Source organism: Balaenoptera ricei, chromosome 8, assembly GCF_028023285.1.
Source record: "Balaenoptera ricei isolate mBalRic1 chromosome 8, mBalRic1.hap2, whole genome shotgun sequence".
NCBI lineage: Eukaryota > Metazoa > Chordata > Mammalia > Artiodactyla > Balaenopteridae > Balaenoptera > Balaenoptera ricei.
Genome location: NC_082646.1, coordinates 107052160 through 107065639, shown reverse-complemented (window position 1 = coordinate 107065639; position 13480 = coordinate 107052160). Strand labels below are relative to the sequence as shown.

The window sequence follows — 13480 nt, the reverse complement described above, 5'->3', positions numbered from 1 at the left end:
TATTGCTGTGAGGCTTTAAGAATTATCAGTAAACTGTACACTATAGGAATTGGGCCAGGCAAATTGCTTTCCTCCTATTGTAGAACAGCTTAATGTTTAGTGATTAAGCAGAACCTCTGAGTGCAGTTGTGCAGGCTGTTCACTGAGCAAGGAGGCCTGGCCAAATGGGTGAGGGCAGGCTGCTGAAATTGAGCCTATGTTTTACTGGCCAAGCTGTGCATCCTGCTGTGAAGCTGTATCTCCCTGGGGGTGGGGTGGGCACCATTCACCCACCAAGCTGGGTGCCCAGGATGCTGCATCTTCCTGGAGGGGGTACCTTTTTCAAGTTCACTCATGTGTGGTGTATGGACTAGGTGGCCCTGCATTTATGGTCAGTTGTGGTCAATCCACTCACATGTTTTATCTTTTTTTTTTTTAAATTAATTAATTAATTAATTAATTTGGCTGCCCAGGTCTTTAGTGTGGCATGCAGGATCTTCGTTGCCGCGTGCAGGATCTTTGGTTGCGGCATGCAGGATCTTTAGTTGCAGCATGCGGGATCTAGTTCCCTGACCAGGGGTCGAACCCAGGCCCCCTGCATTGGGAGCACGGAATCTTAACCACTGGACCACCAGGGAAGTCCCCTCACATGTTTTAATTGAATCAAGCGCCCTGCACTGTAAGAATTTAGGAAGAAAAGGCAACTTGTGTATTTGGGGAGTGTTGTGTATAAAAGGGAAAATATGGGGCTTCCCTGGTGGCGCAGTGGTTGAGAATCTGCCTGCCAATGCAGGGGACACGGGTTCGAGCCCTGGTCTGGGAAGATCCCACATGCTGCGGAGCAACTGGGCCCGTGAGCCACAACTACTGAGCCTGCGCGTCTGGAGCCTGTGCTCCACAACAAGAGAGGCCGCGATAATGAGAGGACCGCGCACGGCGATGAAGAGTGGCCCCCGCTTGCCGCAACTAGAGAAAGCCCTCGCACAGAAACGGAGACCCAACACAGCCAAAAATAAATAAATAAATAAAATTAAAAAAAAAAAAAAAAAAAGGGAAAATATGGAAATGCCATCAATCTTTCTTCCCCTCACCGTCCCAGCCCTGTTCTTGAGGTGCACGATCCTCAGCATCTAGACATTCTAGGACGTGATGTGAACTAGAACCAGGGTTGGCCTGAGCTGGGCCCCGGGTTTGGCTGTTTATCTTGTCCTTACAGGTGACACTGTGGGAGATAAGTTGTGTCTGCAAGGATCATGTGAGCGTACAAGACGAACTGTGCTTCTCCCTTTAGGAAGCACTCACTGAAGGGAAACCCGAGGTGACTCCTTTTTCCACTGTGGTCCTCTGGCCTCCCCCCAACCCCCATTTGTCAAAGAAGAACTGTTCCTCCCCGGCCTCTCTCCCTCAAGGGACAGCAGGGTGGGGACAGCAGCCGAGGAGGATTGCTGTTCCCCTTCTAAGGTGTTTCACCCCGAGGTCCAGCCAGAGGAGAGCTGTTGTCCCAAGCACTTCAGCTTTTTGGGCTGGAGGGGTGGGCAAGTTTAATGAGTCCAGATGTTCTTCTGGCTGGTTGTGGGCACAGTATAAGCTTTCAGGAAGACAAGCTGGGAAGATGGAGCTATCAAGAAGGCAAGTTTTTTTCTGTTTTGTTTTGTTTTTTAGAATTAGCTGATTTTTTATTAATGAACAAAGCAAAACAAATACCGAAATACCTGCGTGCATGTAGCTAGCAAGTGACCACAAGCTGTAGTGCATTTTTAGCTCCATTTATATGGAATTAAAGCTACAGTTGTTATACATCCTCCTACTTTAGTAAACATCAGATTTTCAACTTGTGTTAGTAGTTACAATGAACTTCCTCATCAAAATTAGCAGGCTGACTCTGACATTCTGTTCTTTCCCATTTCTTTCTTTTCTTTCTTTTTTTTTTGGTGGGCATAAAAGAAAAGTTTTATCTTTTTTTTTAAATTGAAGTATAGTTGATTTATTTCCTGTTTCTTTATCTTGTTTTCTTTTAACTAATGTATTTACATAGTTTATTAGTTATTTCTTCTTTCCTAATTGGGCCAAAGGAAAAAAATCTAGAACATTTTGAGTCTTTTTCAGATACAAGAGGACATTTAGCTATTTCTTCTTCTGTGTGTAATATTTAAGTATTCCTTTATGTTCTAAAGTCACTTTGTTGCTTTTTAAACCATCAAAAATGTATTGCATGTAGTATGGCTTGCTGATAAATAGCAGTGTCTTGTTTGGCATATTGAATGAAAAATTATCTTTACAAGTTTGTTGGTTGAATTTCCTTTCAAACACTTCTTAGCTTTTACCTGTTAACATGAAATCAGGCAAAAGTTTGGGAAGAGAATAAACTGTCAACATCACAGTAAAACAAAGTTACAACGTGGAAACCTTTGTTATGTGTCATTACAATTTCTCTGAAGAGGAATTCCCTGGTGGTCCAGTGGTTAGGACTCTGCGCTTCCACTGCAGGGGGCGCGGGTTCGATCCCTGGTCAGGGAACTAAGATCCCACAAGCTGCGCATGTGGCCAAAAAAAAAAAAGAAGAAGAAAAGAAAAAGAATTTCTCTGAATAGTTATGTTTCTGCAACAAGCAAGCATTTACCCCTTAAATGCCTGGACCCCAGGGGCCCCTGAGGTGGCTCTGCAGCTCGCTGACCCCTGTTTGGCTCTCCATGGCTGCTGCCCAGCTCTTCACTCCCCCCCATCTCCCTGCCTGGCCTGTCTCTTGCTCGAAGATTAACGCCTTCCATGGAAAAGGTCAGGACCAGCTACATAACTTGCAAGGCTCAGTGCAAAGTGAAAATTCAGGGCTCCTCCTTCAGAAATGATTGAGAATTTCAAGATGGCGGCAGCAGAGCATTAGCCCAAACGTGGGACCCTTCTGGGCGTGGGGTCCCGAGCAACCTCAAGGTTGCACGCCCATGAAGTCAGCTGTGTTCACAGCCATTCTCGCTAATGCCAGAGCCTTCCTTTGCTTGAAGCCAGCACTGGGCCAGGACCACGTGGGCTGGCTGCCCTTCTCCTGACTTGGGCTTCTCAGCTGCTTCATCTCTGCTTGATGGGTCTATTTTATAATCCTCACTAAGTCCTTCTGAGATGGGAGGCTGGTCTGTGAGAGGGGAGGGGTGTTCTGGGAGCAGCCCTGGCTGGGGAACCAGGAGACCTGGCTGGGTTCTCTCTCCAGGTAAGGCTGGGTTGTGGCTAGGATTATATGACGACTGACCTTGGGTGAGTGCTTGATAAAGAGAGAAGTGGTCCTGGTGCCGGGAGCTGATGAAAGGCTGCCCCGAAGAGATAACAATGGTAGCATTATTTAAGGTTTTTTTTTTTTTTGTATTTTGCACAGTCATGCTCTCTGGAAACTTTTGTCTAGTAGTTGGAAATCACCCAGGAAAATCATATTCTTTATCCATTACCTTATCTTTAAAAGTAATCAGGGGACTTCCCTGGTGGTGCAGTGTCTGCCTGCCAATTCAGGGGACACGGGTTCAATCCCTGGTCTGGGACAATCCCACATGCCTTGGAGCAACTAAGCCCGTGCGCCACAACTACTGAGCCTGCGCTCTAGAGCCCACGAGCCACAACTACTGAAGCCCGCACGCCTTGAGCCGGTGCTCCGCAACAAGAGAAGCCACTGCAATGAGAAGCCCACACACCACAATGAAGAGTAGCCCCCACTCACCGAAACTAGAGAAAGCTCGCGCGCAGCAACAAAGACCCAACACAGCCAAAAATTAAAATAAAATAAAATAAATAAATTAAAAAAAAGTAATCAGGACTCATTAAAAGAGCTGCCTCCTTGCAAATGAAGGAGAATCTATGCCCAGTGTCCCTTCAGCTTCCCAACAGTGATGACCCTGTGGTCTGAGACAGCTGGAGAGGAAGTATCTAGAGCAGGGTCATGGTGGAAATTTCTAGCTCTGTGCCGCTTGATACAGTAGCCACTAGCCACATGTAGCTACTGTGCACTTGGAATGTGGCTAGTGAAACCAAGGAACTACGTTTTAAATTTTATTTAATTTTAATTAATTTCAATCTCAGTAGCCACAGGGACCCAATAGCAACCACATTGGACAATGCAGACTAAATCTGGAGTCTAGATTCAGAACATCGTAACCCCAAACAACTTTAGAATATTTGTAAAGACCCAAATAATGTCCCAAAGTGGTTAAATTAAATGTTTTAAGCAGGCAAAGCACAGTGCTGGGAACCAGAGGGAAAGCTGCAAAGCAACCCACAGTTCCTGCTTCTAGAAGCTTTTATTGACAAGGAGACAGGATATGGAACATTAACTAAGATGTAAAAGTTATAGAATCTATGAGCTGATGGGATCTAAAATTTACTCAGTCCCTTCCCCACTGTGCTGTTAGACTCTCTGTCGTATAACAGAAACAACCTTGCATCATGATGATGAGGGTAATGTCATCAATGTCATCCACCAAGAGTCAGCAAGGACAGTGGGCCTTACGGCGGAGTAAGGATCTGCAAAATCTTCTCCTGCATAAAACCATGTGAACACTGGCAAAAGATGTTAAAGTCAACTTTTCCAGAACTCTGAAAATTAATCAAAATTAATCAAAGGCTTGCAACAGATGCTCAACAGATTAGTCATTAAGGACATGCAAATCAAAGCTGCAATGAAATACCACTTTACACCCACTAGGATGACCATAATTTAAAAAATGGAAAATAACAAGTATTGGCAAGGATGTGAAGAAACTGGAACTCTCATACATTGCTTTGCTGGTGGGAATGGAAAATGGTGCAGCCACTGTGCAGTTCCTCAGAGTTACCTGATGACCCAGGAATTCCTCTCCTGGGTATATAACCAAAAGAATTGAAAATAGGTATTTGAACAAATACTTGTACACGAATGTTCGGAGCCACACTATTCACAATATCCTCAAAGTGGAAACAACTCAAAAGACAGTTAATTGATGAATGGCTAAACAAAGTGTGGTTTATCCATGCAAAGGAATATTATTTGGGCATAAAAAGGAATGACACACTGATACACGCTACAACGGGGATAACCCTTGAAAGCATTATACAAAGTGAAAGAAACCAGACACAATAGACCAGATTTTATATGATTCCATTTATAGGAAATATTCAAAATAGGCAAATCTATAGAGACAGAAAGTAGATAATTGATTGCCAGGTATTAGGAGAAGGGAGAAATGGGGAATGATTCCTAACGGGTACTGAGTCTCTTTTTGGAGGTGATGAAAATATCATAAAATTAGACAGTGGTGATGGTTGCACGACTCTGTGAATACACTAAAACCCACAGAATTATGAACCTTAAAAGGTAAACTTTATGATAGGTGAATTATACCTCAATAAAGCTGTTATTAAAAACCACCACATAAAGCTACCAATTAAAAAAACTAGTTTGTCCTTTAGCTTTTTTGTTTTGTTTTGTGGTTTGTCTGTTGTTTGTCTGCAGAACTGAACCAGAGTCTGAGCCCTTCCCGCCTCCTCCCGTGCTGCCCCCGGCCCACTCCAGCCTCGCCTCTCACCAGGTGACCGGAGGAGCCTCGGGACCGGCCTTCCTGCTCCTGTCCTTGAGCCGCATGGCAGCCGGAGGGATCCCGGCAAATGCCAAGTGAGACCAGGTCAGGCCTCTCCTCAGCTCGGAACCCTCCAGAGGCTCCCATCTCACTCAGGGTCAAGGTCAACGTCCTTAATGACCACCAGGCCTAAGGGTCTGCCCGCATCGCCCTGAGCTGTCACCCGGCCAGCTCTGCTCCAGCCACAAGGACCTCCTGCTCTTGAGCCCGCTAGACACATTCCCCCCTCAGGGCCTCTGTCTGGAATGTTGGCCCACCCGCCTCCCTCCCCCCGCCCCGTGGCCACAGGTCCCCTTCCCTCACCTCCCTCAAGCTTAGCCCAGAGTGACCCCTTCCCAACAAGGCGGGTCCCCGAGCCAATAAAACTGCTGATTCTCCCCTCCCCGCACCGCTCTCATTCCCTTGCTGGGCTTTAGTTTTCCTCTGTCGCCCTTATCACCTTCTAACACACTACACAACTCGCTTATTTGTGTTGTTTATCTGTCTTCCTGCAGGAGAACACGGACCCCACGGAGCATGCTCTGCTCGTTCACTGCTGCACCTCCCACACCTAGCTGCGTGCGTGTGTGTGTGTGTGTGTGTGTGTGTGTAGTGGTTAGGAGTGTGTGTGTGTATATGGGTGTGTGTGTTGTGGTTAGGAATGTGTGTGTGTGTAGGGGTGTGTGTATATGTGTGTGTGTGTAGGGGTGTGAGTGTATGGGTGTGTGTGTTGTGGTTAGGAGTGTGTGTGTGTATATGGGTGTGTGTGTTGTGGTTAGGAATGTGTGTGTGTGTAGGGGTGTGTGTATATGTGTGTGTGTGTAGGGGTGTGAGTGTATGGGTGTGTGTGTTGTGGTTAGGAGTGTGTGTGTGTGTAGGGTGTGTGTGTGTTGTGGTTAGGAGTGTGTGTGTGTGTGTGTGTAGGGTGTGTGTGTGCTGTGGTTAGGAGTGTGTGTGTGTGTGTTGTGGTTAGGAGTGTGTGTGTAGGGGATGTGTATATGTGTGTGTGTAGGGGTGTGTGTGTATGGGGGTGTGTGTGTATGGGGGTGTGTGTGTAGTGGTTAGGAGTGTGTGTGTGTAGGGTGTGTGTGTGTGTGTGTGTGTGTGTGTAGGGGTGTGTGTATATGGATGTGTGTGTGTAGTGGTTAGGAGTGTGTGTGTGTGTAGGGGTGTGTGTATATGGGTGTGTGTGTGTAGTGGTTAGGAGTGTGTGTGTGTGTAGGGGTGTGTGTATATGGGTGTGTGTGTGTAGTGGTTAGGAGTGTGTGTAGGGGGTGTGTATGTGTGTGTGTGTAGGGGGTGTGTGTGCTGTGGTTAGGAGTGTGTGTGTGTGTGTTGTGGTTAGGAGCGTGTGTGTGTAGGGGGTGTGTATATGTGTGTGTGTGTAGGGGTGTGTGTATATGGGTGTGTGTGTGTAGTGGTTAGGAGTGTGTGTAGGGGGTGTGTATATGTGTGTGTGTGTAGGGGGTGTGTGTGCTGTGGTTAGGAGTGTGTGTGTGTGTGTTGTGGTTAGGAGCGTGTGTGTGTAGGGGGTGTGTATATGTGTGTGTGTGTAGGGGTGTGTGTATATGGGGGTGTGTTGTGGTTAGGAGTGTGTGTGTGAGTGTGTGTGTGTGTAGGGTGTGTGTAGGGGGTGTGTATGTGTGTGTGTGTGTTGTGGTTAGGAGCATGTGTGTGTAGGGGGTTTGTATATGTGTGTGTGTGTGTAGGGGTGTGTGTATATGGAGGGTGTGTTGTGGTTAGGAGCGTGTGTGTGTAGGGTGTGTGTATATGTGTGTGTGTGTAGGTGTGTGTGTATATGGGGGTGTGCATTGTGCATTGTGGTTAGGAGTGTGTGTGTGTGTGTGTGTATATGGGTGGGTGTGTGTGTGTGTGTGTAGGTGTGTGTGTTATAGAGGTGATTCTAGCATGAGATGGGCCTTGGACCACCGTTCCTGCCTTCAGATTCCATGAGCCGTGGCTGGACGTCCACCTGGAAGAATGAGGCGGGTGGGCTGGGATTTGCTGAGATCCCCTTGTGAGCTCAGTGCCCTTTGCTGTCCTGACATGGGGCGGGGGGTGTCCAGTGTGCTGGCCTGGTGCATCCTGGTTCTCTGGCCCCAAGGTTCCCTGCTACCCCGGGATGCAAGACCCATCCCGTCTTTGTCAGCAGAGTGAGAGCGCTCAGGTCCTCCCTGAGGCCTGGTGGTGTCCTCAGGAGCAAACCAAGTAATTAGAGGGACACGGAGGCGGTGGCTGGCCTGTGTCCAGGGTGGGCTTCCTCTGTCCACGGCGCTCTCTGTCAGAGCCACCTGCGAGCTGCCTGGAACCAGCCTGCAGTGAGCACTGACCCTGTTGCTTTGGGGGTGGGGACATTCCCACCTGGCACCCAGGAGGCCAGATCTCCACATGGCACCAAAGGGAAACCCCGCCCCTTTCGGAGCCACATCCTCTCAGGGCTCCTGCCGCCTCGGGGACCCCTGTGTCTCACCTCGCTTCCGTGGCCCACACTGAGCCCACACCGAGCCTGGCACACAGGAGGTCCTTAGTAAGTGGTTATTGCTGACTAACTCACACAGGAAGTGAACCCAGCCCTCTCAGCTTGCAGATGGGCAAATGGCAATCCAGGGTCCACGGCTCGCTGCTGGCAGGGCCACCGCTGAGAGCCCAGGTGTCCCGAGAATCCTGGTGGGGGTTGTGAGTTGAGGTCACCGGATGAGAATCCCAATGCAAAGACATCCAACGATGGGGCTGCCACCCCCTCCCCCCACAAGCCCCATCCCCTCCAGGCCCCTCCTTGGCTGGACTCACCCAGAGAGAGGGAGTTTAAGATGATGCCAGAGCAGTGGTTAAGAATCCGTCTGCCAATGCAGGGGACACGGGTTCGAGCCCTGGTCCGGGAAGATCCCACATGCCGCGGAGCAACTAAGCCTGTGCGCCACAACTACTGAGCCTGCGCTCTAGATCCCGCGAGCCACAACTACTGAGCCCACGTGCCACAACTACTGAAGCCCGCGCGCCTAGAGCCCATGCTGCACAACAAGAGAAGCTACTGCAAGGAGAAGCCCGGGCACTGCAGCAAAGAGTAGGCCCCGCTCGCCTCAACTAGAGAAAGCCCGCGCGCAGCAATGAAGACCCAACGCGGCCAAAAAAAAAAAAAGATGATGCCGGAGAAGGTCATGCCCATCAGGAACCGGAAGAAGCAGTAGGCGCCGAAGGAGCAGAAGTACGCTGTGGCTGCCCACGAAACTGCCAGCTGCAGGTACGACCAGACCAGGGGGCCTTGTGGCCCAGCCTGAGCCCGGCCATGGGCGCAGGGTTAGGGTTCCTAGGAGGCAGCAGTATCCCCCATGCGGGCTGTGGAGGGAGGGTAAGAAGAAGCTACCCCCTCACCATCTGAAAGCCACTTGTCTGTAATAGATGCGCACCCGCTGGGACCCAGGCACTGGCAGGACCAGGGAGGGAGAAGCCTGGTGTGGAAGGAAAGTGGGGATGAAGAGACGTATTCCCTCCTTCGTTCTTTCACTCAAGGAATATTTCTGGCTCCCTACCAAGCCCCTACTCTCCCAGGGTCGGGGAAAGACAGGGATTCTGCAAAGGCTCAGAGGCAGGTGCAGTGGGTTATGAGAGGGTCCCCTGAACAGCTCTCTGGCAGGAGGGAGCCCTCAAACCAGAACTCATGGGGGGCAAACCCTTGGCAGGGCCCAGGCTGGTGGGAGCAGGACCCCAGAGTCCAGTCTTTTGCTTCAGACTGAATGAGAACCTTCAGTTTTCACTTTTTTGTGAGCAGCGCACAAAACCCCAAGTTAACCCTCCTCTATCTCATTCTTGAATTTCCCTCCAAAAGAAAACTGCAGTTAAGAAGAACCTTCATTCACGTCTACGTGGCACGTGCGTACCATGCCTGGGGGCGCCCCACTCACTCTGAGGGTGAGAACTTTAAAGATCTCTCCTAAATGGTGAAGACCACTTGACTCAAGTCTAAAATTGCTGAGGAAGAGAGGATGACCCCCTGACACCCTCGTGACCGTCTCTGGAGGGGGGTGCAGGCTTGCTCCTAGCCTGACCAGCGCCGCTCTCCGTACCAGCAGCCCCGCAGGGAACCTTGCAGGAGCTGCTTCCCTCCATCCGTCAGCCAGGGGACCACGGCTCATCCTCCCGGGTCTGGAGTCACCTGGAGACAGGGAGGGGAGATGCAGCAACAACTAGGTACACGGGCACACTCTCACTGGCTAGCTCATGGCAGATTTGTGCTTGCTTACAAAGACCAGTGTTTCTAATAAACAGTATCATAAACTTGACTTTTTTTTAAAAATTAATTTTATTTATTTATTTTTGGCTGCCTTGGGTCTTCGTTGCTGCGTGCGGGCTTTCTCTAGTTGTGGCAAGCAGGGGCTACTCTTCGTTGTGGTGCACAGGCTTCTCATTGCGGTGGCTTCTCTTGTTGTGGAGCACGGGCTCTAGGTACATGGGCTTCAGTAGTTGTAGCACGTGGGCTCAGTAGTTGTGGCTCATGGGCTCTAGAGCACAGGCTCAGAAGTCGTGGTGCACGGGCTTAGCTGCTCCGCGGCATGTGGGATCTTCCTGGACCAGGGCTCGAACCTGTGTCCCCTGCATTGGCAGGCAGATTCTTAACCACTGCACCACCAGGGAAGCCCATAAACTTGACTTTTGTGAAACAAACTGGACTAGTCATTTTGGGGAGGCTAGGGTGGGGCAGGCCCTGTTACACCACAGAGGGGTCCATGGCCAGGGTAGGGGGGCCTTGGCACTGCCCCATTTGTAAGTGAGGGTCCAGGGCTGGAGCCCCAGCTTGGCCAGGTGAGCAGCATTTCTCCTCCACACACCCCATGATAGACTCATTCCCTCCCTTCCTCCCTTCCTTCCTCCCTCCCTTTCTCCCTCCCTTCCTTCCTTCCTTCCTTCCTTCTGTTACACAGATGTTCATTGATCACCTCTAAGTGGCAGGCCTGAGCTGGGGGCTGGTGATGAACAAGACACTATGAATAAGATACAGGCTCATACACAGAAAGACCGGACATGTCTTGACACGGGGCGACCAGGGCTATGACAGGACCACCCGTGAGGGGCCTGAAGCACCTTGCACACTCCAGGGTGTGGGGTCTGCAGTCCAGGAGGGCCCCCAGAACCTGAACAGTGAGAGGAGGGGCTGCAGGGAGGGGAGAGGAGGGGGGAGAGAGAGGGGAGGAGGAGCAGGGAAGGAATGGGAAAGAGGATGGAGGAGGCAAGGAGCCGACTCCATCAGAACCATGGTGTGTGCTGCATTTCCGGGCGTCTCTCTATCCTCAGGGGCCCTTTTGGTCAGTTGTGGCTCATCTGCACAGTGGGATGCAGCCCGGACGCGGGGAGGACAGGAGAGCTTTTTCTGAAGGAATACGCAGAGGCCACAAATGACGTAAAAGCCATATACAAAACCATGTATGGGTGTGTCAGAATTTGTATAGAAAAGGGGGATGGAGCACATGTACATGTTCACCTGGTTTGTATAAAGTCATAAAAAATCTCTGTAAGGTACACGGAAACCAGGCTGTAGAAATCACAGCTGTAGAAATCACTGGAGTGTGGGGCAGAGGGGAGAACGCTTCCTTGCACACCCGCTTATACCTTCTGGAACTTTGAACCTTGTGAATGTATTGTATGTATTATCTATTTTAAAATACACAAACTTTAATAAAGAAAAGTTAATGAAGAGGCGCAGGAGGCTGGGACCCTCGTCCCCAAAGGCTCACCTGTCTGTAAGGCTGCCAAACACCGCAGCGCCCACCAGCACCCCGGCCATGTAGACGGACTGAGCCAGGTCTCGGAGGGCACGGGCCTCACACACCAGATCCCACTACGGAGAAGGGAGGGACGCTCCAGCCTTGGCCTTGGGCAGCAGCCCCCCCGGCCCCCCACCCCGGCCCCCCCCCACGACCTCCATCACGATGGTGGACGGGAAAACACTGCGGTCATAGACCGAGTCATCCTTGCGGCCCTTGGTGGCCGCCCCGTGGACGGAGGTGTTGGGGCCCAGGAGGGCCCACTGAGGCTGCGTGAAGTGTCGGCATGGCTCGGGGGGCCCCAAGCAGGTCCAGGGGTACGGTGGCCCTCAGCCAGGCCCCCGAGCCATTGACAGTGGCCGCAGTGTGGTTGGCGGGCCTTTGGCAGTAGCGGCGGGGCACAGAGGCTGTGAAGTTCAGTGGTGGCAGGCCAGCAGGCTGCAGGGCCGTGTAGACCAGCTGGAAGCCGCCCATGCCACCCAGGGCGTCCAGCAGGCCTGTGAAGGCCATGGCCACGGGCCTGACCTGAGGCCCAGCCTCGGAGCCTTACGTAAAGGGGCTGGGATGGGGCCCTGGGAGGTGGAGGAACAGGCCAGGGTTAGGACCTCAGATGCCCCGTGTCCCGCAACTCAGAGGGGTCGGGTTACACCTCACAGGAGGCCTCCGGTGTCCCCAGGTCTGCAGCGCTCCCCCTCCTGCCAGGCCCTTTCTCCTCATTTCTCCCAGCCTCTCACCTCCGAGCTAGAAAAGCGAGGGGTCCTAGAGGGCCGCCTCACATCCCACTGCCCAGATCTGCAGGCTCAGCCCCCCGCCCATGGCCTTCGCAGGGGGGACCCCAGCTGTAAATGTGGCACCATCATCACCCTCCCCTTTTCTCTGGAGGCCACTGTGAGGCATCTTCAAGAGCCCAATTCCAGGGGACTCCCCTGGCAGTCTAAAGGTTGAGACTCTGCGCTTCCAATGCGGGGGACGCGGGTTCGATCCTTGGTCGGGGAACTAGGATCCCACAAGCCAAGTGATGCGGCCAAAAAAAAAAAAAAAAAAAGTGCACAATTCCAGCCTCAGCACACGGAACCCAGTCCTGTCCCTGGGCTCCCTTGACGCCGGAGCCTTAAATGCTTGGAGGTCACATAAGGGGGTGCCAGTGATTATAGCTGCTTGCCCCTCCCTCACTTCCCTGGAAGTCAGAGGCTGCATAGGAGACACTTGGAAAAAAGTCCTTGAAAAATGCCCAAATAGGGCAACCAAGAGGAAGCCCTGCTCTCCCTGCCCCAATCCCAGGTACTCTCAGGCTGGGGGTGTGGGAGGGGTCAGGGTCTCCGCTCATCCAGACCCACAGTGTTCCAACCTCTCATCAAAGGAAACCCAATACAGAGAACTAAGCGGGTGGGGCCTGGTGCACCTGGCCCCCCGCCCCTCCACCTGGCCCCTCTCACAAACCAGCCCAGGAGTCCAGGAAGTGACGGACCACTCCCCTTGCTGATGAGGATGCTGAGGCCTAGCAGGACTTGGCCCAGGGACTCCCAACGGCAAAATGCAGATTCCAGGCCCTGTGCCCGACGGTCTGCCACTCGGGGCTCCACCTGGGGCTCCTGGTGGCCGAGGGCAGCCCCCACCCCCCAGCTGGGCTCCTTCAGTCTTTGCTCTGCAGACGCTGCTGCCCTGGTTTGCGGCTCACCCCTCCCCACGCTGTCCCAGCCCCTCCTCTACCCCCACCTCAACCTACTCTTTTTCTTATCTCTGGTAAGAAGAGCTGGGATCCCAGAGGGGCTGGAGCAGCTTATAGAAGCTGCAGGTGTCTGGGTCACAGGGGCAACTCCCCTCCCCCACCCTGGAGAAGACTTAAAGGAGGCTCTGTGTCCTGGGGAGCTTCCTGGGGGTCAGGTTTGTGCTAAGTTAGGGGTCTGGGTTTCAGCCAGAGCCTCACGGGCAGAGTGTGCGGGGAAAGAAGGGGTCAGGGCTTAGAGGAGGGGGGCATGTAGGACCAGCAGGGCCATGTGGGACCTCAGCAGTATGGTCCTGTCCCTGCAGCGGGGGGGGGCCCCATCCTGCCCTCCCAGATGCCCAGGACTCCAGCAGAGGTGCGAGCCTCCAGGGCGATGGGGAAGGGGATGGGGGGCAGGGCAGGGGCGGGTGTGAGGCCCTGAGCAGTCCCTGCAGGACAAGGCTTGC

At 52.2% G+C, this 13480-nt stretch overlaps 1 protein-coding gene across 1 annotated transcript; it reads right to left on the bottom strand.

The window, feature by feature from the left end:
- Nucleotides 1-1050: 1050 nt before the first annotated feature.
- On the bottom strand, nucleotides 1051-11818 carry LOC132370246 (solute carrier family 22 member 20-like). Its single transcript, XM_059929972.1, is given in 5 exon segments — nucleotides 1051-1201; nucleotides 8675-8810; nucleotides 11259-11382; nucleotides 11464-11604; nucleotides 11606-11818. Coding segments are annotated over 5 exon segments (765 nt in total).
- Nucleotides 11819-13480: the final 1662 nt, after the last annotated feature.